The 27,736-nt window shown below is 45.7% G+C and overlaps 1 protein-coding gene across 1 annotated transcript in view; it reads right to left on the bottom strand.

The window, feature by feature from the left end:
* The window catches only part of TTLL11 (tubulin tyrosine ligase like 11), an 85,353-nt gene extending 64,560 nt beyond the window's left edge, over positions 1–20,793 (bottom strand). Inside the window, exon 1 of the mRNA XM_053373663.1 lies at positions 20,301–20,793. Within this exon, the coding sequence (XP_053229638.1) occupies positions 20,301–20,702 (402 nt within the window). The 5' untranslated portion in view covers positions 20,703–20,793. The remainder of the gene's footprint in view (positions 1–20,300) is intronic.
* Positions 20,794–27,736: the final 6,943 nt, after the last annotated feature.

Below are 27,736 nucleotides of genomic sequence, written 5' to 3'. Positions count from 1 at the left end.
GCTGACCCCTGGAATAGGGTGAGCCTGTGGCCTGGATTCAGGAATTGAGTACCGGTAGTTATCATAACAAAAGAGTGGCCAGGATGCCCAGGTAATCCAATCAGGTAACCTGACAGACAGGAGATAAACAACACACTCAGGATTCTGTTTTAGACAGTCGCTTCTGATGTATGTATGATGTACTGGAGGTGGTCTTGGGCTACACCCCTTCTGTGATGTATTTATGATGTATGGAGGGATGGTTTGGGTGATGTATGGAGAGGTGAGCAGTTCAAAAGTCTATATAAGGGCTTGTGCGCATGGTTCAGGGTTCTCCTCTCCTGCGTGTGTGGGGAGCACCCTGTTGCAAGAGCTTTAATAAAGATCAGGCTTACTAGTTGCTTTGCTTCTCAATATTCTCTGGTTGGCCTCTGTTATTTTCTCCTACCGATGGAGAATCTACAAAGGACTCTATAAGGGCTCTTGGGTACCCCATAAGGGAGCAGTTTTTGTTTACAACAGCTTTCTCCAAAACAAAAAAATCTAAAGGCAAAAAAAGAACCTTGGCTAAAGGTATACAAAAGACACCTTTTTGGTGGGGGAGCAGGGAGGGGAAACCTGTCTGACTTCATTACAGTGCAAATAATTTTTAGAGTGTATGAGTTTGTTCACAAGCCAAAGGCTAAAGAAAGCCCTAAACTGGTGGGCCGAGGCTGCCAGGAAGCCACAATTTCTTCCCTGACCCATAACGAGAGTACCATATTTTTTGCACCATAATACTCACTTTTTTCCTCCTAGAAAGTAAGGGGAAATGTCTGTGTGTGTTATGGAGGGAATGCCTACGAGTGGCATGCCTACGGATTTTCCTCCTCTAAAAACTACGTGCGTGTTATGGTTGGGTGCATGTTATAGAGTGAAAAATACGGTGTGTTATTGGCTAGTTGTCCAGGGCTGAAGGAAAGGCACTCTGCACATGCCAGGAGGTAGGCTTCTCTGTTTTAATTCATTTTTTGCAAGGCTCAAAGCAATGACAATCACCCTGGCAGACGTACAACAAAATTAAAAAGAAAAGCAGCAAGATTTAAGAAAACTAGCTGAGAGAATGCTGAAGAGGAAGAGTTTCTGCAGCCACATCTCAACCCCAAGGAAAGGGATATGTTTTCATACTTCTGATGAAAGGTTGCAGAGCTTCAGGGGCAGCTGACAAAGAGGCCCTGCTTACAGGTGCTTTTGTTCTGGTGTGTAGCAGCCACCAGCTGAATTTGTCATTGCACTGTGCCAGCATTCTGGGAAAAGGCACAGGAATAAGGTTTTCCTCCAGCTCCTCCTGAAAGGCTGCCTTTGCAGAGGAAAAATGTTAAGTGGTCGTCCAGGTCCCTCAACAATTGTCAAATGTTCTGGGGAAAGGAGATGGAGGAGCTTGGGAGCCCCTGCACGAGTACATGCAAAGAGAGCCCCCGACAACCCCCACCCTGCCATGCATACACCACAAACACACGTATGCATAAAACAGAGCTCACCAGCAGGTTGGTGAAGACTATCATAAAGGAAGAGAGCCAGTGGTTAGTCGGACGACTGGGAGACTTGAGTTTGAATCCCCCACTTGGCTATGAAGCTGACTGGGTGTGGCCTTGAGCCCCTCACAGCCTAACCTAGCTCACAAGGGTGTTACGGGGATTAAATGAAGAGGGGGGGTATATGCCACCTTGAATTCCTTGAGTGAAAAGGTAGGCTAGAAATACAATACAGTCATACCTCGGGTTAAATGTGCTTCAGGTTGAGCGTTTTCAGGTTACGCTCCACGGCAACCCGGAAGTAACGGAGCATATTACTTCCAGGTTTCGCCGCTCGCGCATGCACAGACGCTCAAAATGACGTCACGCGCATGCGCGAAAGCAGCGAATCGCGACCCGCACACATGCAGACTCGGGTTGCATTCACTTCAGGATGCAAGCGGGGCTCCGGAACGGATCCCGTTCGCATCCAGAGGTACCACTGTAAATAAACAAGGAAGATAAAGCTAGCTCCTCCGCAAGCAGCTTTTGGTTACTGGCACTTTTGCTCCCAGCCACGTCTTTTTTTCTTTTCTTTTTTTGCAAGCCCTGGTTGCAGCGCGGCCCGATTCTCCACCGCACCTGTACAGCCCGTAAGCTAAAGCAGCACATTTCACGCATGGGTCCCCTGGGGGGAAAGGGTGTCGTGGAGGTGAGAGCGAAAGGCAAAAACACGTGAAACAGATCTCCTATTTTCCAGAGAAGGTAAGGAACAAACAGGAAAGGAAGGCGGGGGGGGGGAGGGACAGCCAGCCGCACACCAGGAAATCAGGGAGTTATGGGACCTGACTGTTTGCATAGCTGCCCAGCTGTGTTAGTGAAACAATGCCGCTGTAACCATGGCAACAGCAAACCCAGAAAGGAAGCCCAGCCGTCAGCTGTTCCGTCTGTCTTCCAAGACCCCCCCACCCTGAGCTCTTCGAAATGTCTCACAGGGCCCCACCCACTTGCCTGTTTACTTACCCTCACCCCCTCCCGAATAATTATATGCCACCTTTTTCTCCAATGAGCTCAAGGTGGTCTATATGGCCCTCCCTGCTCCTCATTTTATCTCACAGCAACTCTGGCAGGTTGGTTAGGCTGAGAGAGGCCCAAGGTCACACACCCCATGAGGTTCGTGCCGAGTACAGATTTGAACCCTGGTCTCTCACACATCCTCTGCCACTTCCACCTCGCCCCTTGCTGCCATCTTACGACCAGAGAGCCATTCACAGAACCTACCTCCTCTTCACCTCCCCTCCCGCAAACCCACCTTCTCCCTTAAAGCTTTTGCACAAGACCCCAACCAGGTGAAACTCTCGGCCCAAGCACAATGGGACCACAAGCAGCCATGCTCAGCCGCTGCGGCCTTGGCAAAACAAAACCCAGACAGGTCCCTGCCCCAAGGAGCCTTCAGTTACTATCACCATTGTTGCCGCCGCCACTGTGGTATACTGCAACTGGTACGCAGCTTTTCAAAACCAAAAAGCAGAAGAGACAACATTGCAGATATGTGGAATCACTTCTTAAGAACACAAGAAGATCCCCTGGTCCATCTAGTCCAGCAGAGTCATCAGCCAACGCCTATGAGCTGCAGCCAGAACGGTCAATGGTCAAGGCTATTTGGAACTGTTGTCCAAAGCATATGGAGAGCACCCGGTTGGGGAAAATGGATGCAGACAAACATGCACATCCCTAACCAACCTAAAAATGGTGTCCAGGCCCAAGCAGGATGTTGCAAAATTGCAATTTTTGATATTCTTGGCTCCAGACCAGGACAAAGTCTGCCTTGCATCTCATAAGAAAGTCAAGGGCTCCCCCTTCAGGCCAAAAAAGTCAGCATCATTAAATCCCCACGCTCTGTGCTCCAGATACAACAGAACAGGACCCTAATGGGCAAAGCATTTTCTGCTTTCTGGGCTAATTATGCTAATTCCTTGATATTATGCAAATAACATGGCAGATGAAGGTGTCATCTTGTTCCAAAAGGGATTTGTTCAGCAGACTTTTCAGAAGTGTTATCCGTTCTGATTAACACCGGCATACATAATTCCCGGTGAGACTTCTGTTTCCACCTCTGCAAATGACTTCAGCAAGTCAGTATGCAAACACACCGATCTCGTTAGCACAAAATCCAATTTTAACTGACCTTGTTCTTACTGCTATGTCTCCCCACCGACACTCACTGTAAAGTTGCAAGAATGGCTTCAGGCATTTTTTAGGAAGCATATTAAAAAGAATCTTGCTGGCCAAATATTAATATCAGAAACTGAAGGGAAATGTTTGGTGAAAACAGCATCCCAAAACCTGATCCCGCCCCTACCCCACAAATTCCACAGCAGTACGTGAATAATACTACTCGTAGAGCATCCATTTACAACAAGTTCGAGCTGAGCTGAGGATCAGGGCCACTTCAAGTTGTCAGAACAGGATTTGTGTGGAGAGGAATACATGGCTTTTCTATAAAAGTGGGGCAGGGGCTTTTCCTGAAATGAAAGATAGAGATAGATAGATAGATAGATAGATAGATAGATAGATAGACAGACTGCTGCCCCAAAGGAGGTGAAAGTATTATGTCCGTAATTTTGTTTTTGGTTTTTAAAAAAAACACAAATTTGAGTCCGTTCAGGTTAAAGTCTGTACCTGCTCTGAGGAATTCAGTACAGTGGACACTCAGGTTGCGAACATGATCTGTTCAGGAGGCACGTTCGCAACCCGCAGCGTTTGCAACCTGCAGCGCTGCATCTGCGCATGTGTGGGTTGCGATTTGGCGCTTTTGCCCATGTGCAAAACGCGATTTAGCACTTCTGGGTTTCGGTGGGTCCATAACCCCCCAAAAAAATGCAACCTGAAGAGTCTGTAACCCGAGGTATGACTGTATTAGGCACCAGAAATTTTTTTACCCCCAAGCAGCAATGGCAATCCACTAGAGGCACCTTAAAACTGTCACAAAAACTCTGTCCCTGCAACAATAGTGAATTGCTACAAGTCATCTAGTCCAGCCCCCTGCAAGGCAATAATTTCCTAGGGGCTCCTCTTATGATTTTGTTTTTTAAAAAATTGGCTTTTCAATGTACAAACATCCCAATTAAGACCTGCAAAGTTTGTAATGTGGTGTGGAGTGTGCATTAGGAGCGCGGGTGGTGCTGTGGTCTCAACCACTGAGCCTCTTGGGCTTGCAGATCGGAAGGTCGGCGGTTCGAATCCCCACGACGGGGTGAGCTCCCGTTGCTCGGTCCCTGCTCCTGCCAACCTAGCAGTTCGAAAGCACAAAGTGCAAGTAGATAAATAGGCACCGCTCTGGAACGAAGGTAAACGGCGCTTCCATGCGCTGCTCTGGTTTGCCAGAAGCGGCTTAGTCATGCTGGCCACATGACCTGGAAGCTATACACCAGCTCCCTCGGCCAATAAAGCGAGATGAGTGCTGCAACCCCAGAGCTGGCCACAAATGGACCTAATGGTCAGGGGTCCCTTTACCTTTATGCATTAGACAGTGTTTTGGATCTGCCCTGAATGAAGAATGGCTGAGTTCAGTTATCCAGAAGTGGTACTGGCACCGACGGAAGGATTGAACAGATGAAGGATAAGGCTACCAGTAGCTACTACTCACAAAGCCTCTCTGTTCGAGATGGAGGGCATCTGGATGTCGTAAGCAGGTGTGGGGGGGCAGGGGGTGCTGCTGTTGTGCTCATGCCCTGTTTGTGGAATTCCCAGTGGGGCACCTAGTTGGCCTCTCACAGAAAAGGATGCTGGAGGGGCCAAATAGGTCACTGGTCTCATCCATTCTGCCAGGCCTGTAAGACAGATCTATTCCGCCTGGCTTTCAATTGGAACTTAGCCTGATCTTTTATTCCCCTTCCTTCCCTCCCCTTTTTGTGAAGATTACCCGCTCTGGGATCACACAGCTAATTCTCCCCTGGTCTCCTTGCCCAAGTAGGACTAATTTAGCCAGCTAGCCTTGGTGATCATCTAATGTTTACTGGATGGACTTTCCCCCTAAATTGACTTTTGAATTCTGAATTTATTGTTATTCACATTTTATACTGTATTTTATGCTGTTTTTTGTTGCATCAATTAAGTGTTTTAAATTTGTTGTTAGCCGTCCTGAGCCCGGTTTTCTGAACCGGGAAGGGTGGAGTATAAATAAAAAAATATTTATTATTTATTTATCCAGCAGCATTTGTCGTATGTCCTTAAATTCTGAAGAGGGTAGGAGATTATAGCTTTAGACAAAAAGATGCTTTTACCAGGGTTCTCACCCAATTAATGAAATTTTAGTAGGTTAAGTTAAATTAATCCTCATAAATGACTGAAAACAGTAATTCTGAAGAAAAAGGTACACTTCCTTCATTTTTAGATGGTGCATGATTTTACAAAAGGTGTTGCCTCCTATGTGTGTGTGAACTCGTGAAAGAAAGAGGTCCTGTTGCTCCTAATAGAACTTTCATGGCAACTGGTAGCTATTGCTCAAAGGATCATAGAATTGTAGAGTTGGAAGGGACCCAGGGGTCATCTAGTCCAACCCCCTTCAACCACAGATAAAGAATCCCTGGCAGATGGCTGTACGAACTCATGATGTGTTCCATCAGATATTTTGGCACCTGTGTGCCCCCTACACAAACACGCCATGCAACCTCACTATGGCATTTTCAATGTTTGTACAACACCTAGCACTCAGCAGCAATCATCACCACCACCATCATATTGAATTTCTACAGCGCTGAGCGTGTGGCAACAATTATAAAAAAGAAAAAGGAGTATTTCCACATTTGTAGAACACCAAGCTCTCACCAAGCCCCCAGCCAGCACGGCCAAAGGTCAGGGATGACACGAACCTGAAGAATCATGTGGTGTAGTGGTTAGAGTAACGGACTAGGGCATGGGAGACCATAGTTCAAATCCGCACTCAGCCATGAACCAGCTGGGTGACCTTGGGCCGGTCTTCCTTCTCCTCTCTCTTTCTCCTACTAAACCTACCTCACAGGATTGTTGTGGGAATAAAATGATGAGGGGAAGAACCCATGTACACTACCATGAGCTCATGGGAGGAAAAGGTAAATGCAATAACTAAATTGACTTGACATCTTTCCGCAGGGCCTGCAAGACAGAGCTGTTCCGCCTGGCCTTTGGTTTGGACTCAGTCTGACCCTTGTGTTTCCGTCCCCTTATGGTTTTGATCTATGGGCTACTTTTAAAATGAGATTGCATTTTAACCTTAGCCGAGATTCCTGCATTGCTGGGGTTGGGCTAGATGACCTCTGGGGTGCCTTCCACCTCTGCTCTTTCCTTCTCCGTTCTGCTTCCCTATAAAGCAGAGACAGGGAACGAGGGGCCTTCCAGATACTGCTGGACTCCAAGTCCCATCATCCCCAGCCAGTGCTGCCAACCGTGGGGCATGATGGGAGTTGGAGTCCCGTGACTTGTGGGGCCGGGTGCTGCTGAGAGCCTGGCTGCTCAGAGGCCTTTATCCCACCAATTGCCAGCTGCTGGGGAGCAGGAGAGGGCGAAGGCCGCTGCCTCCTCTATGTCCTGCCGGGGGGGGACCCCAGCGTGGCCCCTGGGAGAAACTCTGGTGCAGCCGGGCTCTTCTCACGACCGTGGCGCCATCTTGGGCAGGGCAAGGTATGAAAAGAGGGAGCAAGGCATTTCCCTCTGGTGCAGAAATTCTGCAGGTGGCAGGTCCAAAGTGCTCAAGAAATAAAACAAAACCCCTTTCCTAAAACAACGGGGCCAAGCTAACTAGAATAAAAAGTCTGTGGCCCAACAGAGGCCTGTGCGTCGCGACGGCCCTCATGCTTGACCACTGGCCATGCTGGCTGCAGGGAGAGGGAACCAAATCTTACTTGGGAGAGCTGCAGATTCCCCACCCCTGAAATAAATAAGTCAGTTTTGCTTATGAACTTGTATAGGTTCTCATGCAATCGTGGGTATTCAAGGGAGCAGCCAGCGATTTGTGTGTTGCCAAAGACATGAGCAGGAATTACATTCATGGAATTGCAAAGTTGGAAGGGGCTCGCAAGGGCTATCTAGATAGTCCATCTTCCTGCAACGCAGGAATCACAGCTACTGATGACGCAACATCTACTGACCACAGCAAAGGCAGCCAGGCTTCTGAGGCCCAGCCAGACTGGAGAGGTCCAGCCACAAAGCAGCTAGAATGAGAACCATATTTAAAAACACAGGTACAGACAAGAGGAGGAAGGCAGGGACACAGAGGAAGAACAACCCAGGTAGGGGGCCAGGAATGAGGGCAGAGAGCCATACAGATCAGGGTCTGTCTGGCAGAAACACACAAGACCAGGGCACTGATGACAAATACCCCTTTCCTTTCTATTTTACTATTCCCCAGTATTCCTGAGATAAGCATTTCTCTACTGACTTCTATCTTAACCTGAAACATATCAGAAATAACCTTTATAATCTTTTGCAAATATTCCTTTTCACAAATACACTCCCACCACATATGTGCATATACCCCTAACTCTTGACCAAAATGCCAACACTTAGAACTCAATCCTTTAACTATATATGCCAGTTCTATGCCATTTCAATAGGAATTTCGTACTTAATTCTTTCTATTTATCCATTTTTATTTTATCTATACTCTTTGGTATAAAATTATTATCTTAGCTGGTATGCTTGTTACTGCATTAGGATGGAAAGAAAAAGATAAATGGACAATGGAAAAACGGAATTACTGTGTTTTTGAATATATACAATCTGATATATTTGAACAGGTAATGACGGAAGATACATGGGAAAACAAATGTCAAAAGATTGTGAATAAATGGACAAGTTATAGGAATTGGATAGCACAGGGGAGGAAGCCAACCCAAGCATCCAAATTAGAATGAATAATCTGTGCACATGGTTAAAGATCTGAAGAGAGAAAAAGTTTTGGAGGGAGGGGTTAAAGGGGAGGGAGGAAGGGGGAAAATTAGAATAAATGAGTAGGGACAAAAGTATATACTGTTATATATATCTAATAGGAGGATGATTTTGATGCATGTTATTGTTAGATTTTCGACTGAATGATTTTTCTTTTTTGTAAGTTATTCGACATCCTTGGATGAAAGTGTGATCATAAAGAATGGGTAAATAAATAAATAAATACAAAACCAAATACCCCTTTGCTGTACTCTTCTATGGAAAGGAGACCCTCCCTAAAACACGTTGCCTGGATGGCCCAGGGGACAAAATCCTGGAGTGCAATTAAAGTCTCCACTCAGTCAGTTGGCAAAGCTGACAGGGAAGATCCAGAATCGGCGCAATGAACTGTTTCAGAAGGACTGGAGCAAATTTATACTTTATTTGAAAGAAAATTGTAAACATTTGAAAACGTTTGTAGCGTTAACATGAAATGTTTGGTAATGTGAAATTAAGGAGCTAATTTACATATAAGAGGGTGAATGTTAAAAATTGATACCAGGTATATAATGTATGGAGCAGATATAAAGATCTCTTAGTAAGAAAAACACTCAAATGGATTTCGCCAATGGAAGCACAGGCCCAAAAAAAGTTAAATATGGAAAATAAATGGTTGAGATACTCAGATTTATTGTTAGAGGATCAGGAAGGTTTTAAATTAAAACCGTTTGAACAAATTAAAGATAAAGTGAATTGGCTGCAATATTATCAAATTAATGAATTATATAAGATTGATAAGAGAAATGGTTTTGCAACAGATAAAATTGGAAACGGAGTTGTTAGATACCAAAGTCAAGAATATGTCTAAAATGTATAACTTGCTATTGGGGTGGCATACAAAGGATGAACAAGTTAAATTGGCAATGATTGACTGGGCAAGAGATATGGGACATAATATAATGTTGGAGGATTGGGAGAGGGTATGGAAGAAAGGGGATAAGTTTACTGCATGTATGATGTTAAATGAAAATATTATGAAAATGATGTATAGGTGGTACTTAACCCCTGTAAAATTAGCAAAGATTTATCACAATAGTGATAGTCTTTGCTGGAAATGTAAAGAAAAAGAAGCTACCTTTTTTCATATGTGGTGGACCTGTCCCAAGGTGAAAGACTTCTGGGAGAAGATTTATAAATGTTGAAATATACCTTTATTAAGAAACCAGAGGCCTTTCTTCTTGGAATAACAGGTTTGGAATTGCCCAAGAAAGATGTTAAATTATTTTTGTAAGCCACAACGGCTGCTCAAATTTTACTAGCTAAAAATTGGAGAACACAAGAACTACCAACAGTGGAAGATTGGCAGATGAAGATGATGGACTTTTTGGAGCTAGCCGACCTGACTGGAAGAATCCACGACCAGAGAGAAGAGGAACATCAAGAAGATTGGAGGAAATTTAAGGACTATTTGAATAAATATTGTAATATAAAAAAATTAGAAATTACTTGAAAGTACTAAATAGGCCTAGGACTAAATTAGGATTTAATTAAATAAATGGGATTGAGAACAGTAAGAAAAGTGAATAAATTTGATTATAATTGGAATATTGCTGTTTAATAATGATATTGGAAAGCTGTTACATTCAGATACAAGGAAACTCAGAAGGGAGGGACTAGAGGAAGTCAATTAACATGTTCATAAGGTTGGGTTTTTTAAACAATTAAGTTCGTTTTTATTGTTTGTTTTTGTTTTTCTTTGATGTATTTTTTGTGTGTGTTTGTTCTGGTTTGACCTTTGGTTGTGCAATGTTTGTTGCAATATTTGTTACAACTGTGGAAAATTTAATAAAAATTATGGGGGGGGGAGAAACCAAAGGAAGGGGGGGGATTGATACCAGGTAAAGAAGTGGTTATAGAAATGCGACGGATTTGTCAAAGATATGTGGAAGTCAGAGGGAGGGAGGGAGGTTGATGCTCTTTCTGAGCAATATTTTAAGTTATGGATTTACATAACGAAAATGAAATGTGATATGGAAAACTCAATAAAAAATATGGTAAAAAACAAAACAAAGTCTCCACTCAGTCATGAAGCTCAGTGTGTGGCCTGGGTCTCCTCGCCCAATGATAAAAAGGGGAGGGTGATAACCTTTTGTGCCACCGTGAGTTCTATGGAGCAAATTCATGGAGGGGGACGGAGAAGACCCTTCTGCTTGACCCATCATCCTCGGTGGGCTCTTGTGTTTGCATCCTGCTTGCAGGTTTCCCACAGTGGACATCTAGTTGGCCACTGTGAGAAGATGATGCTGGGCTACATTGGGCCCCTGTGGCCTGATCCAGCAGAGGCTCTTCATAGGTTCTTAAGAAATAAATAAAACTAATCAGCGGCATGATGAATGGCTTCAGTACTAGCCAAATTGAGGAATGTCAATTTTTTATTGTTTCCACTCTGTTTGCAGGAAAAAGCGGTGGGAAACAGCCCAGGTTTGTTCCTGGGTACCTCTGCAAGGGTTGGACTCTGCTCTACTCCTGGTCAATGGCTACACAATGAAAACCAGAAAGGGGGCTTCCGGAGGTGGCGCCAACGGCAATGGCGGTCTCCTTCTAACTACGAGGGAGAAGCTCCACAGAAATCGGGTCTATCCGCTACAGCGCAGCAGAGACCCTTCAAAAAACCGCAGGCGGGGGAAGCCTGCAGCCGTGGGACTCGGCGGGTGCCAAAAGTGTCCCCCCAAGTGGCAAAGGGACCCCGCGAGGGGCTCCGGAGCGGAACGGGGGTGGTGCGGCACTGAGAGTCGATCGCTACTTCTGTGGAGTGAAGCCGCTGCAGCTGTTGCCGGAGAGCGCTGTCCTTTCTTCCTTGAAATTCGGCTTTTAAACTACAACCCGTGAGTAAGATTTTCTAAAGTTGGAAAGATCAAAGGATTTGTTCCTTTGATCGGAATAAAGAACTTGAATTTGGCTCTGAAGCGGGGAAGACGTAAAAAGGAAGTCCGTCTTCCAGTTTTGTAGACAGTATTAAAGCAAAGACTATTGGAACTAAGAACCGTGAAAGCTGAATTAAAAAGACTTAATTTTAATGCCAGATCTAAGAACCCCCCTTCAGAGTGGGGGGGGGGGGAGAAGTACTTTTTGAAGGGAAAAGTGGAAGGAAAGAAGAGACCACCACTTAATCCCTGATATTGGCCTGCCAGGAAAGTGGAAAGTATTGCACCGTTTAGAGACATTGTAATTTTATGTGTTTAACCTGCATTTGAACTGAATTGAAGGACCCCCTTTGCAACTGTTGCCATTCTATGGGAGAATTGGAAAGTTAAAAAGAGATACTGCTGCCTTTAGACAAAAGTTGCTTTGAAAAGAACATTGTTGCCATTGTGCTCCCCTAGAGGAGGATTGGGATACAACTGGGGAATTTCCACTGCAGCTGGCTTGGAGATTTTCTCATAACAAAACAAGTTAAGTTGTGAGAACGACCTTGGGACTTTAAGATAAAGTTATGGATCAGGATAAACCCCAGGAAAAATCTACAGGGATAAAAACTAGGCAGCAGCAACGAAGACAGTCGATAGTAGTTCCATCTCTCCCAGAAAAAGAGGATACTGGGCAGACAGGAACAAAGGGAGTAGGCCCTGATGAGACATTAAATGCATCACTTGACAAAATATTTGGAGCTTTGGAAAAATTGTCAGCTAAAATTGATTTAAACACTACAACCATCAGCTCCAATACACAGGCTATTGACCGGCTGCTCCAGGAATCTAAAGAGACAAGGAAAATTGCTGAAGAAGCGAAAGAGAAGGTGACGGAGATAGAGGGAAAGATATCTCCAATTAATAAGCAATTGGAGGATCACAAGGCCCAACTATCTCTAATTGAACTTAGAGACAAACAGAACAATTTAAGAATCAGGGCAGTACTGGACGTGGAAGGAGGCAATTTGTGTGATTTTCTTACACAGGAGTTTGAGGAATTTTGGGGCCTTGAGTCAGATAAAGATTTCAAGATAGTGAGTGCCTTCAGAATTGGCAAAGGGGGAAGAAAGAACAAAGTGAGAGACTGCTTGATTTCACTTAGATCTAAAGAAGAGAGAGACAAAATATTGAGCCTCCATTACAAGAATCCATTGGAGATAGAAGATTTGAGAATCGAAATCTTCAAAGATATACCAAAGCACCTATTGGATTTGAGAGCTAACTACAGTGACTTAGTCCAACTGTTAAGAAGAAACAGCATTATTTTCAGGTGGGAGTTCCCCCAGGGTCTGTCCTTCAATTATAAAGAGAAAAAAGTGAAGATAAGATCAGAGGAAGACAAAGTGAGATTTTTGAACTATCACGAGGAAGACCTACAGAAAGAGGCGGAAAAAGACCTGAAGACATTAAGACCAGGAGTCCTGGACATAGGGAACCCACCATCAGGCTTGGAAAAAACAGAGAAAGCAATACCACCCACTGATCAAGAACAACTGACGGGAGCAGTTGGAGGGGCTACAGAATAACAACACAATGTCTCTGCAAGCACTAAGTTGGAACATCCGGGGTCTGAACTCCCCTGACAAGAGGAAAAGAATTTTTCATTTGTTGAAAAAAGAAAATTTGGACTTGATTTGCCTGCAAGAAGCCCACGTGATTAGAACACATAGGAAAGTATTGATTAACAAAAGATTGGGTCAAGAATTCATTTCATCAGACAAAGTTAAGAAGAGAGGAGTGGTGAGCTATGCGAAAGAAAGTTTATCCCCAAAATTTGTCTTTAAAGATGAACAAGGAAGATTTGTGGCAATTGAAATACAGACCCAAGGAGAGAAATTCTTGATAGTAGGTGTTTATGCACCAAATGAGGGGAAATCAGAATTCTTTAAGAAACTGCATGAGACGTTGTTGGACTTTATGGATTATAACATCATTATGCTTGGAGATATGAATGGAGTGGTATCGACAAACATAGACAAGTCAGACAGACAAATATTAACAAAAGATGGAAGACTACCAAAATCTTTTTTTGAAATGACAGGCAATATGGATTTAATTGATACTTGGAGAACTAAGAACCCCCTAAGTAAAGAAGGGACTTTCTTTTCTGAAGCCAAAAAGACCTGGACAAGAATTGACCAAATCTGGATAACCAGAGGAATGGCTCCAAAGATTCGAAAGGTGGAAATCTGCCCCAAAACTTGCTCTGACCATAACCCTGTGAAACTGGAAATGAAACTAACACTGACTGGCTCCTTCAGATGGAGGATGAATGACACCTTGTTTAGAGATCCAGAAATTATTAGGAAGGCCCAAAAAATGGTGAAAGACTATTTTGAGATAAATTTGAAGACATCAGTGGAAAAAAGGGTAATCTGGGACGCAAGTAAAGCCGTTATGAGAGGATTCTTGATTCAGCACAATGCAATAAAAAAGAGAACTCAAGAAGAGAAAAAGGGAAAGATCTTGGAAAAAATAAATGAAGGAGAGAAGAAGCTTAGAGTTAAACCAAAGTCGCAGGAAATCTTGAGAGAGATCAAATTTTACCAAGCACAATATATGAAAATGACAAATCAGGAGATAGAATGGAAAATTAAACAGATGAGACAGAAGACTTTTGAATCTGCTAACAAATGTGGGAAATTGCTAGCATGGCAATTGAAGAAAAAACATAAGTTAAATACTGTGACTAACCTTGAAGTGAATGGAAAGAATATACAAAACCCACAGGAGATTAAAAACTGCTTCCAGAGATATTTCAAACAACTTTATACACAAGGGCCACAGACAGAGACTAAAATTGATCAATTTCTGAAAACCAATGGATTACAAAAAATTTCTCAAGAAAATAAATTATTGTTGAACTCTAAAATATCAGAAGGTGCCATACAGACTATGCAACTGGGAAAATCTCCAGGGCCTGATGGATTAACCTCCAAATACTACAGAACTTTGAAGGACTATTTGATTCAACCACTAAAGGAGGTTTGCAACGAAATCATGGAGGGGAAAAAGGCGCCGGAGTCGTGGAAAGAAGCCTTCATCACACTTATACCTAACAATGAGTCTGAGAAGACACAACTCAAGAACTATCGCCCCATATCCCTGCTTAATGTGGATTACAAAATTTTTGCTGATATTTTGGCTAAAAGACTTAAAAAAGTTTTAGCAGAAATGATACATAAAGACCAGGCTGGCTTTCTCCCTGTTAGACATTTATCTGATAATATGAGAAATGTACCGTATTTTTCGCACCATAGGACGCACTTTTTCCCTCCTAAAAAGCAAGGGAAAATGTGTGTGCGTCCTATGGAGCGAATGCAGGCTTTCGCTGAAGCCTGGAAAGTGAGAGGGGTCGGTGCGCACCGACCCCTCTCGCTCTCCAGGCTTCAGGAAGCTATCCGCTAGCCGTGGGAGACCCAGCTCTCCCACGGCTAGCGGAGCGCTGCATTAATCCCGAAGCTTGGGGCGTGCGGAGCTCAGCGCGCCCCAAGCTTCTGGGTGCCGGCAAGGTCTCCGCTAGCTGTCTAGACCTTGCCGGCACCCAGAAGCTTGGGGCACGCTGAGCTCCGCAGCCCCAAGCTTCGGGATTAGCGCTCCGCTAGCCGTGTCTAGGCTGCGGATAGCAGCCTGCTTCCCGGAGCGTCGGGCGCCCTGAAAGCAGAGCGCCCGGCGCTTCGGGAACACATCCGCAGCCTAGGCAACCCTGCGGGAGATCCCGCAGGGATGTCTAGGCTGCGGATAGCAGCCTGCTTCCCAGAGCGTCGGGCACCCTGAAAGCAGAGCGCCCGGCGCTTCGGGAACACATCCGCAGCCTAGGCAACCCTGCGGGAGATCCCGCAGGGATGTCTAGGCTGCGGATAGCAGCCTGCTTCCCGGAGCGTCGGGCGCCCTGAAAGCAGAGCGCCCGGCGCTTCGGGAACACATCCGCAGCCTAGGCAACCCTGCGGGAGATCCCGCAGGGATGTCTAGGCTGCGGATAGCAGCCTGCTTCCCGGAGCGTCGGGCGCCCTGAAAGCAGAGCGCCCGGCGCTTCGGGAACACATCCGCAGCCTAGGCAACCCTGCGGGAGGTCCCGCAGGGATGTCTAGGCTGCGGATAGCAGCCTGCTTCCCGGAGCGTCGGGCGCCCTGAAAGCAGAGCGCCCGGCGCTTCGGGAACACATCCGCAGGGTGGGGAGCCCTGCAGGAGTTCCCCGCAAGGCTCCCCACGCTGCGGATAGCAGCCTGCCGCCCGGCGGGCGGGCAGGGCGCCCTGAAGCAGAGCGCCCCTCACGCCGGGCATACATCCGCAGCGTGGGGAGCCCTGCAGGAGTTCCCCGCAAGGCTCCCCAAGCTGCGGATAGCAGCCTGCTGCCCGGCGGGCGGGGCGCCCTGAATCAGAGCGCCCCTCGCGCCGGGCAGACATCCGCAGGGTGGGGAGCCCTGCAGGAGTTCCCCGCAAGGCTCCCCAAGCTGCGGATAGCAGCCTGCCGCCCGGCGGGCGGGGCGCCCTGAATCAGAGCGCCCCTCGCGCCGGGCAGACATCCGCAGCGTGGGGAGCCCTGCAGGAGTTCCCCGCAAGGCTCCCCAAGCTGCGGATAGCAGCCTGCCGCCCGGCAGGCGGGGCGCCCTGAATCAGAGCGCCCCTCGCGCCGGGCAGACATCCGCAGCGTGGGGAGCCCTGCAGGAGTTCCCCGCAAGGCTCCCCAAGCTGCGGATAGCAGCCTGCCGCCCGGCGGGCGGGGCGCCCTGAAGCAGAGCGCCCCGCACGCCGGGCAGACATCAGCCAGCCCCACAAGCTCGGGGGACAGCAGGGAGGCGCAGCGCCACTATCCCGCTGTTCCTCGACCTGGTTCGGTTTCCCTGACCTGCTTTTGGGGGGGAAATAAAGGGAAAAATTTTTTCCTTTATTTCCCCCCAAAAAAACTAGGTGCGCCCTATGGTCCGGTGCATCCAATCGTGCGAAAAATACGGTAATTAACATTTTGGAAAAGTTACAAGTGAATATTAATACAAAAGCGGTTTTGATATTCGTAGATGCGGAGAAAGCCTTTGACAACATCTCTTGGATTTTTATGAAGAAAAATCTGCAGGGGATGGGGGTTGGACAAAATTTTGAAAATGGTACAGGTGCGATTTATTCTGAACAAAAGGCTAAACTTATAGTTAATAACATAGTGACAGAAGAATTTAAAATTGAGAAAGGGACACGACAAGGCTGCCCAATTTCCCCACTGCTCTTTATTTTGGTCCTGGAGGTTTTGCTAAATATGATAAGAAGGGACCAGCTGATTCATGGTATTCAGGTCGGAGCAAAACAATATAAACTTAAAGCCTTTGCAGATGATCTTGTATTGATATTACAAGAGCCAGTACCTAGTACCAAGAGGGCTTTAGAATTAATCCAGGAGTTTAGTCATGTGGCAGGCTTTAAGTTAAACAAGTTAAAAACTAAAGTTTTGGAGAAAAACTTGACACCGATGGAGAGAGAGAGGTTTCAGAAAGAGACAGATCTGACATTAGTAAAGAAGGTAAAATACTTGGGGGTGAATATGACTGCTAAGAATGCAAATTTATTTAAAGATAATTATGAGAAATGTTGGTCAGAAGTGAAGAAAGATTTAGAGATTTGGTCGAATTTGAAGCTTTCCTTGCTGGGTCGGATTGCTGTCATTAAGATGAATGTACTGCCGAGAATGTTGTTTTTGTTTCAATCATTACAAATCATTGACAAGATGGACTCTTTCAAGAGGTGGCAAAGAGATATCTCTAGATTTGTCTGGCAGGGCAAAAAGCCCAGAATAAAATTTAAGATACTTACTGATGCTAAAGACAGAGGGGGGTTTGCCCTGCCGGACTTTAAACTTTATTATGAATCAGCAGCTTTTTGCTGGTTGAAGGAATGGCTACTTCTTGAGAACACTGACATCCTAGATCTTGAAGGTTATGATAATGTATTTGGGTGGCATGCATATTTGTGGTATGGCAAGGTTAAAGCGCATAAAGCATTCAAAAACCATATTGTCAGGAAAGCACTATTTAATGTCTGGACAAGATATAAAGATTTTTTAGAGAACAAAACCCCAAGGTGGTTATCACCTATGGAAGCGAAAGCTATGAAAAAACTTAATATGGAGGCAAAATGGCCAAAGTATTGTGAAATTTTGGAACAGGAAGGTGACAAGCTGAAATTGCAGAGTTATGAGAAGCTCAAAGAGAAGGTGCGAGACTGGTTACATTATTTTCAAATAAGAGAGGTTTATAATCAAGATAAAAAAATTGGTTTTCAGGTGGAAAAATCAAAGTTGGAAACAGAATTGTTAGAACCCAATGCGAAGATATTATCAAGAATGTATAATTTGCTGTTGAAATGGAGTACTGAGGAAGAAATGGTAAAATCTGCTATGATTAAATGGGCACAAGATATAGGACACAATATCATGTTTGCTGACTGGGAGCAGTTGTGGACCACTGGGATTAAATTTACAGCATGAAATGCCCTAAGAGAGATTATTATGAAAATGATGTATAGGTGGTACATGACCCCAGTCAAGCTTGCAAAAATATACCACTTGCCCGATAATAAATGTTGGAAATGTAAAGAAATTGAAGGTACATTCTTTCACCTTTGGTGGACGTGCCCGAGGATTAAGGCTTTCTGGGAGACGATTTATAATGAAATAAAAAAGGTACTTAAATACACTTTTGTGAAGAAACCAGAGGCCTTTCTCCTGGGCATAGTTGGCCAATTGGTGCCAAAGAAGGATAGAACTTTCTTTATGTATGCTACAGCAGCAGCAAGAATACTCATCGCAAAGCATTGGAAGACACAAGAATTACCCACCTTGGAAGAATGGCAGATGCAAGTAATTGACTATATGGAAATGGCTGAGATGACTGGCAGAATCCGAGATCAGGGAGAAGAGTTGGTGGAAGAAGATTGGAGGAAATTTAAAATTTATTTACTGAAGTACTGTAAAATGTATGAATGCTGATGACATTGAAATAAAATGAAGGGGTTCTAGTAACAAGAGATAAAAATTATAAATTATAAATTTGGGAGGTAAAATATATAAGGACAAAGTAGTAGGATACGAATTTGCTGAACTAACTGTTAAAAAGGGATATAAAAAAGGGAGGCGTGAGGAAGTCAGGAAAATAAGGAACAAAAGATGAATTAGAAAAGAGTGATTTGTGTTTTTTCCTATTCTATTTTTTGTGTGTTGACTGATTTTTTTTTCCTCCTTGTTAGGTTAAATGTTTGTATTTTATGTATTGTGAAAGCTTGTATTGTTGTGTCTTATATTTTTCCTGTGTTTTTACTGTTCTGTTTGGTTGTATCTTTTTACTGTTAAACTTAATAAAATATTATTATAAAAAAAAAAAGAAAACCAGAAAGGCACCATTTAGCTGGGGTCCATTCCTGCCTCATTGGTTGCCAGCAGTGAGGTCAAAGGCATTGGACGGTGCAGTGATGTCACAATAAGCATTGTGCTCATCTAGACATTATGAGGAAAGCAAGGTGAAATTGACACAGAGCTGCAAAACGCAACACACACCAGGAGGTCCTGGTACGTGCCCAGTTTAAACTTCCCCAACTTTCCTATGCTGGTGGGGGCTGATGGGAGCTGAAGTCCAAAACAGAGTTTTGAGATAGATCTTTTGCTTGCATCCATCATCGTTGGCCATGTGGCAAGGGGCTGATGTTCTAAACATTTAGCCAGGCCCCTTAAATGCAGAGAGAGATGTGTTCCAGGAAGAGCCTGGAGCCTTGCAAAGTTCATTTGTTTACTGGGAAGAAGAGAAACCACATCAGAAAAGTTAGACTGTGTTGCCGCTGCACAAAAGAAAACAGATCATGTCTTCAGAATCAGGGAACTGATGCATAATCAAAGCTGCGTGGACATCAGCCTTTGCCCAGCCAGTGCCCTCCAGCTGTTGGTGAAGGCTGGCGTACACTATGAATTTGCCAAGCCACGGTCAATACAAACCAAGGTTTGTACTTTAACAACAAGTTCTGGTTTTCAGATCCTGGTTGGTTGGCTGGCAACAAACAAACCATAGTTAAAAGTCGCTGCACAGTGTTCAGAAGATCATATAAACCATAGTTTAATAAATCATAGCATGGAACGAACCAAGTCAGTGTTAGCTGAACACACAATGGGGGAGGGGGCAACTGTGGGGATAAGCTTAATTTACTCTCCGTCCTCTTAAATTGTGGGGTGGGGGTTCTGCTATTATAGTAGGGGGTTTTCTGTTTTTATACTGCAAACTGCCCTGTGGTCCTCAGATGAAGGGCGGTGTAGAAATTTAATAAACTAATTAGAGCCCAGCTTCAGGATCATGCCCATGCAGCCTAGCCTCTGGCGGAGTAAGTGGGGTGCAGCCCATCTGGGGGGGACACCCCTGAGAGGGGGTGACATCATCGCTCCACCCCCCTGGGATGGCTAGCCCCGCCCCCAGGTGCCCAGCTTGCACTGCTCCAGGTGCTGGAGCAGCTAGCTCCGCCTCTGAGCCCAGCATCCTGTTCTCACAATGGCCAACCAAGTATTATTTTACCGTTGTTAGCCGCTCTGAGCCCGGCTTCGGCTGGGGAGGGCAGGATATAAATAAAAGTTTATTATTATTATTATACGTCCAAAGTCATCTAAGAGCCAAACTTAGTGCCTGTGGGCAATGAGTTGCACATCAGAGTCCCCCTCCAGATCCTCATGCCGTGCGGCCTGCCCACCCCAAAATTAGGGCGGCGGCTCAGGGATGGGCGAACCTGCGTCCCTCCAGCTGCGCCAGGACTCCAACTCCCATCAGCCCCTGCCTGCCAGGCCAACGGCGGGGCATGATGGGAGTTGGAGTCCCGTTCTACCCGCGGTCTGCTCCAGCTGCGGAGCTGCTCTTGCGATGGGGAAGGGGGCGTCCCTCCAGGCCAAGGCACGGGGGTGCTGGGTCCTCTCCCCGCGCCCTTCCCCGCTTACCTCTTTCCAACGCAGCAGCTTGAGGCTGCGCTTGAGCGGCTGGAGCGAGGTGCGCGCCTTGGAGCTGTCCACCGTTACGGGTCGCGGGTTCCTGCGCGGGTGCGGCCGAGGCCCCGGAGCCGCGGGACCCTTCTTCTTCCTGGGCGGCGGCTCCTTGGGCGCTGCGCCCCGGCGCCCGGCAGAGCCCAGGCGCGCTACGGCACCTGCCCGAGCCGAGGGCGCAGTGCCAGGGGCTCTTCTTGGAAACGCCGCCGCCGCCCCCTCCACGCCCACCGGCTGACCCTCCGGCCGCGGCGGCGGCGGACCCCCCGCCGCCCCCTTGCGCTCCTGCTGCTCCTCCGCCGCCGCCTTCCTCTCCTCGCGCGCGGGGGCGGCGTCTGCGTCTCCCACCGGCATCTCCATCCTCAGGCTAGCGGCGGTGGCGGCGTCTTCGGCTGCTCGCTCCTCCTCCGTTGCCGGCACTGGGGAAACTGAGCATGCTCCCCGTGGGAGCCTTCTTTGTGGCTTTGTTGCGGCGACGTGCGCGCAACCGAAGAGCCTGCGCGCCCTCAAGCGCAGCCTCCACCTTTTCCCCTTAAAGCGCCTGCCTGCATTAAATATTATTAGTCAGCTCAGTTCCCCATCACCTCCTCTTCCATATGTTTATGCCTCAGTTTACCTCGACGCGCATTCTACTTTTTTTCTTTCTGCCTCAGTTTCCCCATGTGTTTTTTTCTGCCTGTTTTCCTATGCCTTCCCCCCTCTCTGCTTTAAGCGTCCCTTAAGTTTGCTTCCACTTCAGTTTCATTCATATTTTTTTAAAAAAAATCTTGCTCAGTTTCCCTCAAGTTTTTTCTTTCCTCTTTCTCATTTTTCTTCTTTCCACCTAATTTTTTTATTGATTTTCCAAATTTGTAACAAAAAGAAAAAAATACAATACTAAAAACAAACAAACATATAAACACCTATTACTTTAAGACCTAATTTAATTTTCATTGTTAACTGACTTCCTCGAATCCCCCCTTACTGAGTTTCATTGAATCACCCTGTGATCCAATATTCTCTTTCTACTCAAATTAACTCCTTCAATTTACTATCTTCTCTTTTCATAATTATCTAAATCCATAGTATTTTACAGTTCATTCTTACTCTAATCCTAGGCCTATTTGATACTTTCAAGTGACTTCTGCTTATCTTATATTACAATATTTAGCTAAATAGTCTTTCAATTTCTTCCAGTCTTTCTTCTTGACAGTGGCGTAGCGTGGGGGGTGCAGGGGGGGCCGGCCGCACCTGGCGCAACATCTGGGGGGGCGCACTCGCCCCTACCTGGCTCACTCACTCTCTCTCACTGCAGTGCTGGCTGTGCGAATCCGATCTGAGCCGCCAGGTCGCCGCCCACTGTGGAGGGGGGGGCGGTGCCAGGCATGCGGTGCGGAGGGGTTAGGGGGCGCAAATTACTTGCCTTGCTCCGGGTGCTGACAACCCACGCTACGCCACTGCTTCTTGATATTCCTCTTCTTTCTGATCGCGGATTCTTCCAGTCAGATCGGCTAGCTCCTCCTCTTTCTCATTTTTCTACCTCAATTTCCCTCATGGGACTTTTTTCCTTCCTCCATTCTTCCTCATTTTCCTCAAAACACTTGCTTTTCTTCTTCATTTCTGCCTCAGTTTCCATCAAGATGCCCTCCTCCCGTTTTCTTTTGTGTGTTTTTTTGGCAGTTTCCCAAACTGTAGACTTCCCCTTGTCACAAATTAAAATAATTTCATTTAAGAATTAAAATAAATGTGGATGTGGGTGACTCCTCACATGCAAGCAGATGTGTCCCAAATATCCAGTGTTAGCAAAATCCTAAAATTCAGCCGCTGGGCCTGGCCAGTGCACACCTGTGCCTCTTTTTAGTCAGGAGCAAGCCCTACTGAGTTCAGTTGGGACAATGAAAATGTGAAAAATAATTCTATTTCCTTCAAACCGTGAAAAGTATACAGAAAAATGGACTCTTGTTAAGCACCCCAAATAAAAATAATTTAAAAACTTAAACTAAAAAATAATTAAAATTTATGGGTCATGCTGCAGATACCTTTTCTGATAACCAAATCCAATTAATAAATAGTTCGTTGGTATTGTTTATCTTCCCACCATGCCTGATCAATATCTAGTGTGTGCTTAGCCAGGGGAGGGAGGGAGAAGAGAAATAAAACAATAATTTCCAGGGGATTAGCTGCGTTAGGCTTTTCAGCAAAAGCAACCAAGTCTTGTGTCTCCTTAAAAACTTGCAAATCTATTATGCTATAAGCTTTCATCGATCACAGTCCATTTCATCAGAATAATAAATAATTTTTATTGGACAAAATTTTTGTTGCATCTTTAAGTACATTCTTAAAGAGCTGATGCTAGGAACTGTCTCTTATCTAAGATGCCCAGGCAAGCCTGGAAATAATTCCTTTGCCTGAAATCCTGGTGAGCCATTGCTGCCAGCCAGTGTAGCCAGTATTGAGCTAGATGGGCCAATTGTCTGACCTAGCATAAGGCAGCTTCCTCTGTTCCATGGCACACGACCTCATGACTCTGTGGAAACTGCTGCTGACTATATATAAATCTACTGGGCTGGGCCTGAGGAACAGCCCTTTCCTTCCTCCTAGACTGGTCTCCTCTCCTCCTATTTGGCCCTCCAAGTCCCATTCACCACCCTTTCCTGTGTGAGGAGGGCATCTTCAGTTCCTTGCCCTGCTGGCTCTGTGTGGCCTTCTGATTGGGTGGGCATCGCATGGGCAGATCGTGACCACCAATGACCGTGGGCAGAGCTGTGTCTGTGTCACAATCCCAGGGGAGGGCGACAAATGTTTCAGACTGATGTCACAAGGAAATGTCCCAAGTCTGGATGAAAAGCCAAAGTACTGTTGGGTTCGCTATTCAGACCTGAGCTGTCTTTGATGCATAAAGTCAGTAAGAGCCAAAAACAAGGGAGATCCAATAAACCCTTTTTTATTCAGTTGAGTAAAAGAGAGGGCAAACTGTTAGGATATTGTTCCGTTCCACCTTAAAAGGGTATAGGCATGGCTGTTGTGAGTCATATGCCTGTTTACTTCCAGCACAGTCTGCTGGGAACTTCCGATTGTATATAGCTTTTGTGTTACTGCTGTTTTGCTGGAGACGAAGGGAAGCAGACATGTTTTCCTCTGTTCCTGAACTGTGCTGAATAAAATGCTTACATTATGCTTACACATTTCTCTGTCCGCCTCTTCTGCTGTGAGAAGATTTACACACTCTGCTGACAGAGCGTGCACATATCTGAGGCTCGTGTCGCTGATTGATGCTGTTCCAAGGGAGACTGGCTGCCAGCCGGTGGCTGGAGCCAGCTGGGGGCCTGCCTGATGCCCCCTCTTCCCGGCAGTATCCCAATAAAAACATGTTCCAAACAAAGGAATGGAAAATGCCGCACTGAGGAAAAAAATCTACTTTCTTTATAAGCCTTTTCTCCCCCTCCCCCCCTCATTTCCCCCCTTATGAGGTTCGGGTTCGTTAGGCTGATTGAAACAGGACACTCTGCCTTGAAAGGGACAGTGTCCAGACATAGGGAGGTTTTCCTGAAAATCTCCTAGAAACATTATCTGGTCTTCACGTGTTTTATGGCTCATCCTCCTAAATTCTAAAGCAGGCAGTGTGTTGTTGTTTTTTACAGAAGCAAAATGGCGTCAGTCAGGCTAACCACAAAACAGGCAAGAATAGGCCTCTGTGGCTTTTCCTGAGACCCCATAATGCTCTGCAGCAAAGGCAGACAACACCTATCAGAAGCAGGGAGAGGGCTGTAGCACCTGCTCCACATGCAGAAGGCCCTGGGGTCAACACCCCCTTTCTATCTCTACAGCTGAGAGAAACATCCATCTCAGACCCCATCGAGTCAGTGTGAACCTGGGACCCCCAAAGTACAGCACCCTCAAGCACCTCTGTCCCAATTTGTTATATTTTAAAGATGTATTCATTTTTTGGGAGTATTTCGGGGGGTTTTGGATGATTGAAGGAGTTGCAAGTTTTGGGAGATCACTGCCTGCTTTTTCCGCCTTGTGTTCTATTTAGAGAGGTGTAGTCTGTTTGCAGCACTGCCAATTATTACCTGTGAACTGGGCATTTTATAGCAGCAGTTTCTTAAGAGTTCCACATTGGTGTGAGCCAATACTGAGTTTGACCAAACTGCGGGAAGCAGTGGAAGACAGGAGTGCCTGGTGTGCTCTGGTCCATGGGGTCATGAAGAGTCGGACACAACTAAACGACTAAACAATACTAGGCAAGTTGGACTAATGGTTTCGTCTATAATAATAATAATAATAATAATAATTATTATTATTATTATTATTATTATTATTATTATTTATTGTTTATACCCCACCCATCTGGCTGGGCTTCCCCAGCCACTCTGGGCAGCTTCCAACAAAATATTAAAATACAGTAATGCATCAAACATTAAAAGCTTCCCTAAACAGGGCTGCCTTTAGATGTCTTCTAAAAGTCTGGTAGTTCTTCTTCTCTTTGACATCTGATGGGAGGGCGTTCCACAGGGCGGGTGCCACTATCAAGAAGGCCCTCTCTCTGGTTCCCTGTAACTTGGCTTCTCGCAATGAGGGAACCATCAAAAGGCCCCCGGCGCTGGACCTCAGTGTCCAGGCAGAACGATGGGGGTGGAGACGCTCCTTCAGGTATACTTAACCGATAAGGCAGCTTCCTGCGCCCTAGGCAACAGATAGCTGCAGGGAACTAAAAACTCCCTGAGTCCATATCAGGCCAAATGGGCCCATCTAGCCCGGCACCCTGTTCTTGCCACAGTGGCCAACCAGATACCCCAATGGGAAACCATCAAGCAGGGCCCATGCACAACCACACTCTCCTCTCCTGCGTTTCCAGCACTTGGAAGCATCGCTGCCTCTGACCATAGAGTTTGTTAAGGCTGGACCCCTATGTGCAAAACAGACCCTTCAAGTGTCCAGGGACAGTGCTGGGTTTACAAAAGCTGTCCCAGTTTCTGATTTGATCCTGAAACGTCCCGCTTTTCTTTACGATGTCCCTATTTCCATCAGAGAAATGTTGGAGGGTATGGAGTTATGTGACTCCTGAGCCAAGGATATAACTATACAACCTTTAGAAGACATCTCAAGGCAGCCCTGTATAGGGAAGTTGTGTTGTTGTTTTTAAATAAGTTTAATTTTTTATTATGTTTTTATATATGCTTGAAGCTGCCCAGAGTGGCTGGGGCAACCCAGTCAGATGGGTGGGGTAATAATAATAATATATATTAATTATAATAATAATTTATTAGTTATACCCTGAGTTTCCCCAGCCACTCTGGGCGGCTCCCAATCGAGTGTTAAAAACAATACAGCTTTAAATATTAAAATCGTCCCTAAACAGGGCTGCCTTCAGATGTCCTTTAAAGATAAGATAGCTTCTTATTTCCTTGACATCTGAAGGGAGGGCATTCCACAGGGCAGGTGCCACTACCGAGAAGGCCCTCTGTCTGGTTCCCTGTAACCTCACTTCTCGCAGGGAGGGAACCGCCAGAAGGCCCTCAGTGCTAGATCTCAGTGTCCGGGCAGAATGATGGGGGTGGAGACGCTCCTTCAGGTATACTGGACCGAGGCCGTTTTGGGCTTTCAAGGTCAGCACCAACACTTTGAATTGTGCTCGGAAATGTACTGGGAGCCAATGTAGGTCTTTCAAGACCGGTGTTATGTGGTCTCGGCGGCCACTCCCAGTCAACAGTCTAGCTGCCGCATTCTGGATTAATTGCTGTTTCTGGGTCACCTTCAAAGGTAGCCCCACATAGAGCGCATTGCAGTAGTCTAATAATAATAATAATAATAATAATAATAATAATAATAATACAGTGGTACCTTGCTTCTCAAACTTAATCCATTCCGGAAGTCCGTTCCAAAACCAAAGTGTTCCAAAACCAATGCGCGCTTTCCCATAGAAAGTAATGCAAAATGGATTAAGCCATTCCAGACTTTTAAATGACCTTGGTCCAGTATATCTGAAGGAGCGTCTCCACCCCCAGCACCGAGGGCCTTCTGGGGGTTCCCTCACTCCGAGAAGCCAAGTTACAAGGAACCAGGCAGAGGGCCTTCTCGGTAGTGGCGCCTTCCCTGTGGAACACCCTCCCACCAGATGTCAAAGAGAACAACAACTACCAGGCTTTTAGAAGACATCTGAAGGCAGCCCTGTTTAGGGAAGCTTTTAATGTTTGATGTATTTTAATATTCTTTTGGAAGCCGCCCAGAGTGGCTGGGGAAGCCCAGCCAGATGGGCGGGGTATAAATAAATTATTATTATTATTATTATTATTATTATTATTATTATTATTATAAAACAACCCCTAAAACAGCAATTTAACATGAATTTTACTATCTCATGAGACCATTGATCCATAAAATGAAAGCAATAAACCATTTACTGCAGTCACACAATCAATCAATCAGTAGCTGAACTGGGTTCCACACAGTCACAAAAACAAAACAAAAAGAGTCACAAAAACACAAACGCAAAATAAATAGCAAAAACAGACAGACCTCAGCATAACGCTCAAAACGGAAGCATGGCACTCAAATCAGAAGTGTAACACTCAAAACAGAGCATGTTTGGCTTCCAAAAACAGTTCGCAAACTGGAACGCTTAATTTCGGGTTTGCAGTGTTTGGGTTCCAAGTTGTTTGAGTACCAAGGCGTTTTGAGAACTAAGGTACCTTTGTAATAAGAGTAAGAATAAGAATAAATAGGACATCCCTATTTTCAGCGGAAAAATGTTGGCGGGTATGCAAAGAGGAAGCAGCTCTTGCAAAAATGTACCAGCTAGAGGATGCAGCTTTTTGCCGCTGCAATTTAAAATTGAGGAGATGTCTGCCTTGTCTGGACTAACAAGAAAAGTAAACTGAAACTTTTTACAGAATGCCCTAGGTCCTACTAGGTTTTTGCTTGGAGGGGGCTTTGTCTCCTTTTGGTGTCTAGGTTATGTTATATATTGAAGTTCTCACCCTGGCCCAGCAGGGGTATCGTGTATATAGTTTTCACTCAGGTCCAAGTCAGTTATTTTAGGCGGGAAACCCTGGGTTGTTGTTGCTACAATGTTGACAGCCGGCTGCCTATAAAAGCAGGCCGGCTGAGCTGTTTGCTGTTGAGGTCTGTTTCAGGTTACAAATAAAGAGCTGCTTTGGAGAAATTGCTGCGTCGTCTGCTATGTCTACTCACTATTCAACACTGGCGACGAAGGTGGGATCGATGGACATCAGAGCACAGCCAGAGGCAGCCACCCTCTGAGCTGAGCTGAATCATAGAGCTGAAATACTGAGCAAAATCACAGAGCAGAACCAATTCAGAGCTGACGGTTCTGGCTAGAGCACTGTGTTCCATCCATCGCCCTTCACGCCGGCATCGGAAACATGGCTTCACTCGTGCCTCTACCGCCATTT

This window comes from Podarcis raffonei, chromosome Z, assembly GCF_027172205.1.
Source record: "Podarcis raffonei isolate rPodRaf1 chromosome Z, rPodRaf1.pri, whole genome shotgun sequence".
In the NCBI taxonomy this organism is placed as follows: Eukaryota; Metazoa; Chordata; class Lepidosauria; order Squamata; family Lacertidae; genus Podarcis; species Podarcis raffonei.
Note: the sequence above shows the minus strand (reverse complement) of the source record. Positions and strands in the feature narration are given on the sequence as shown.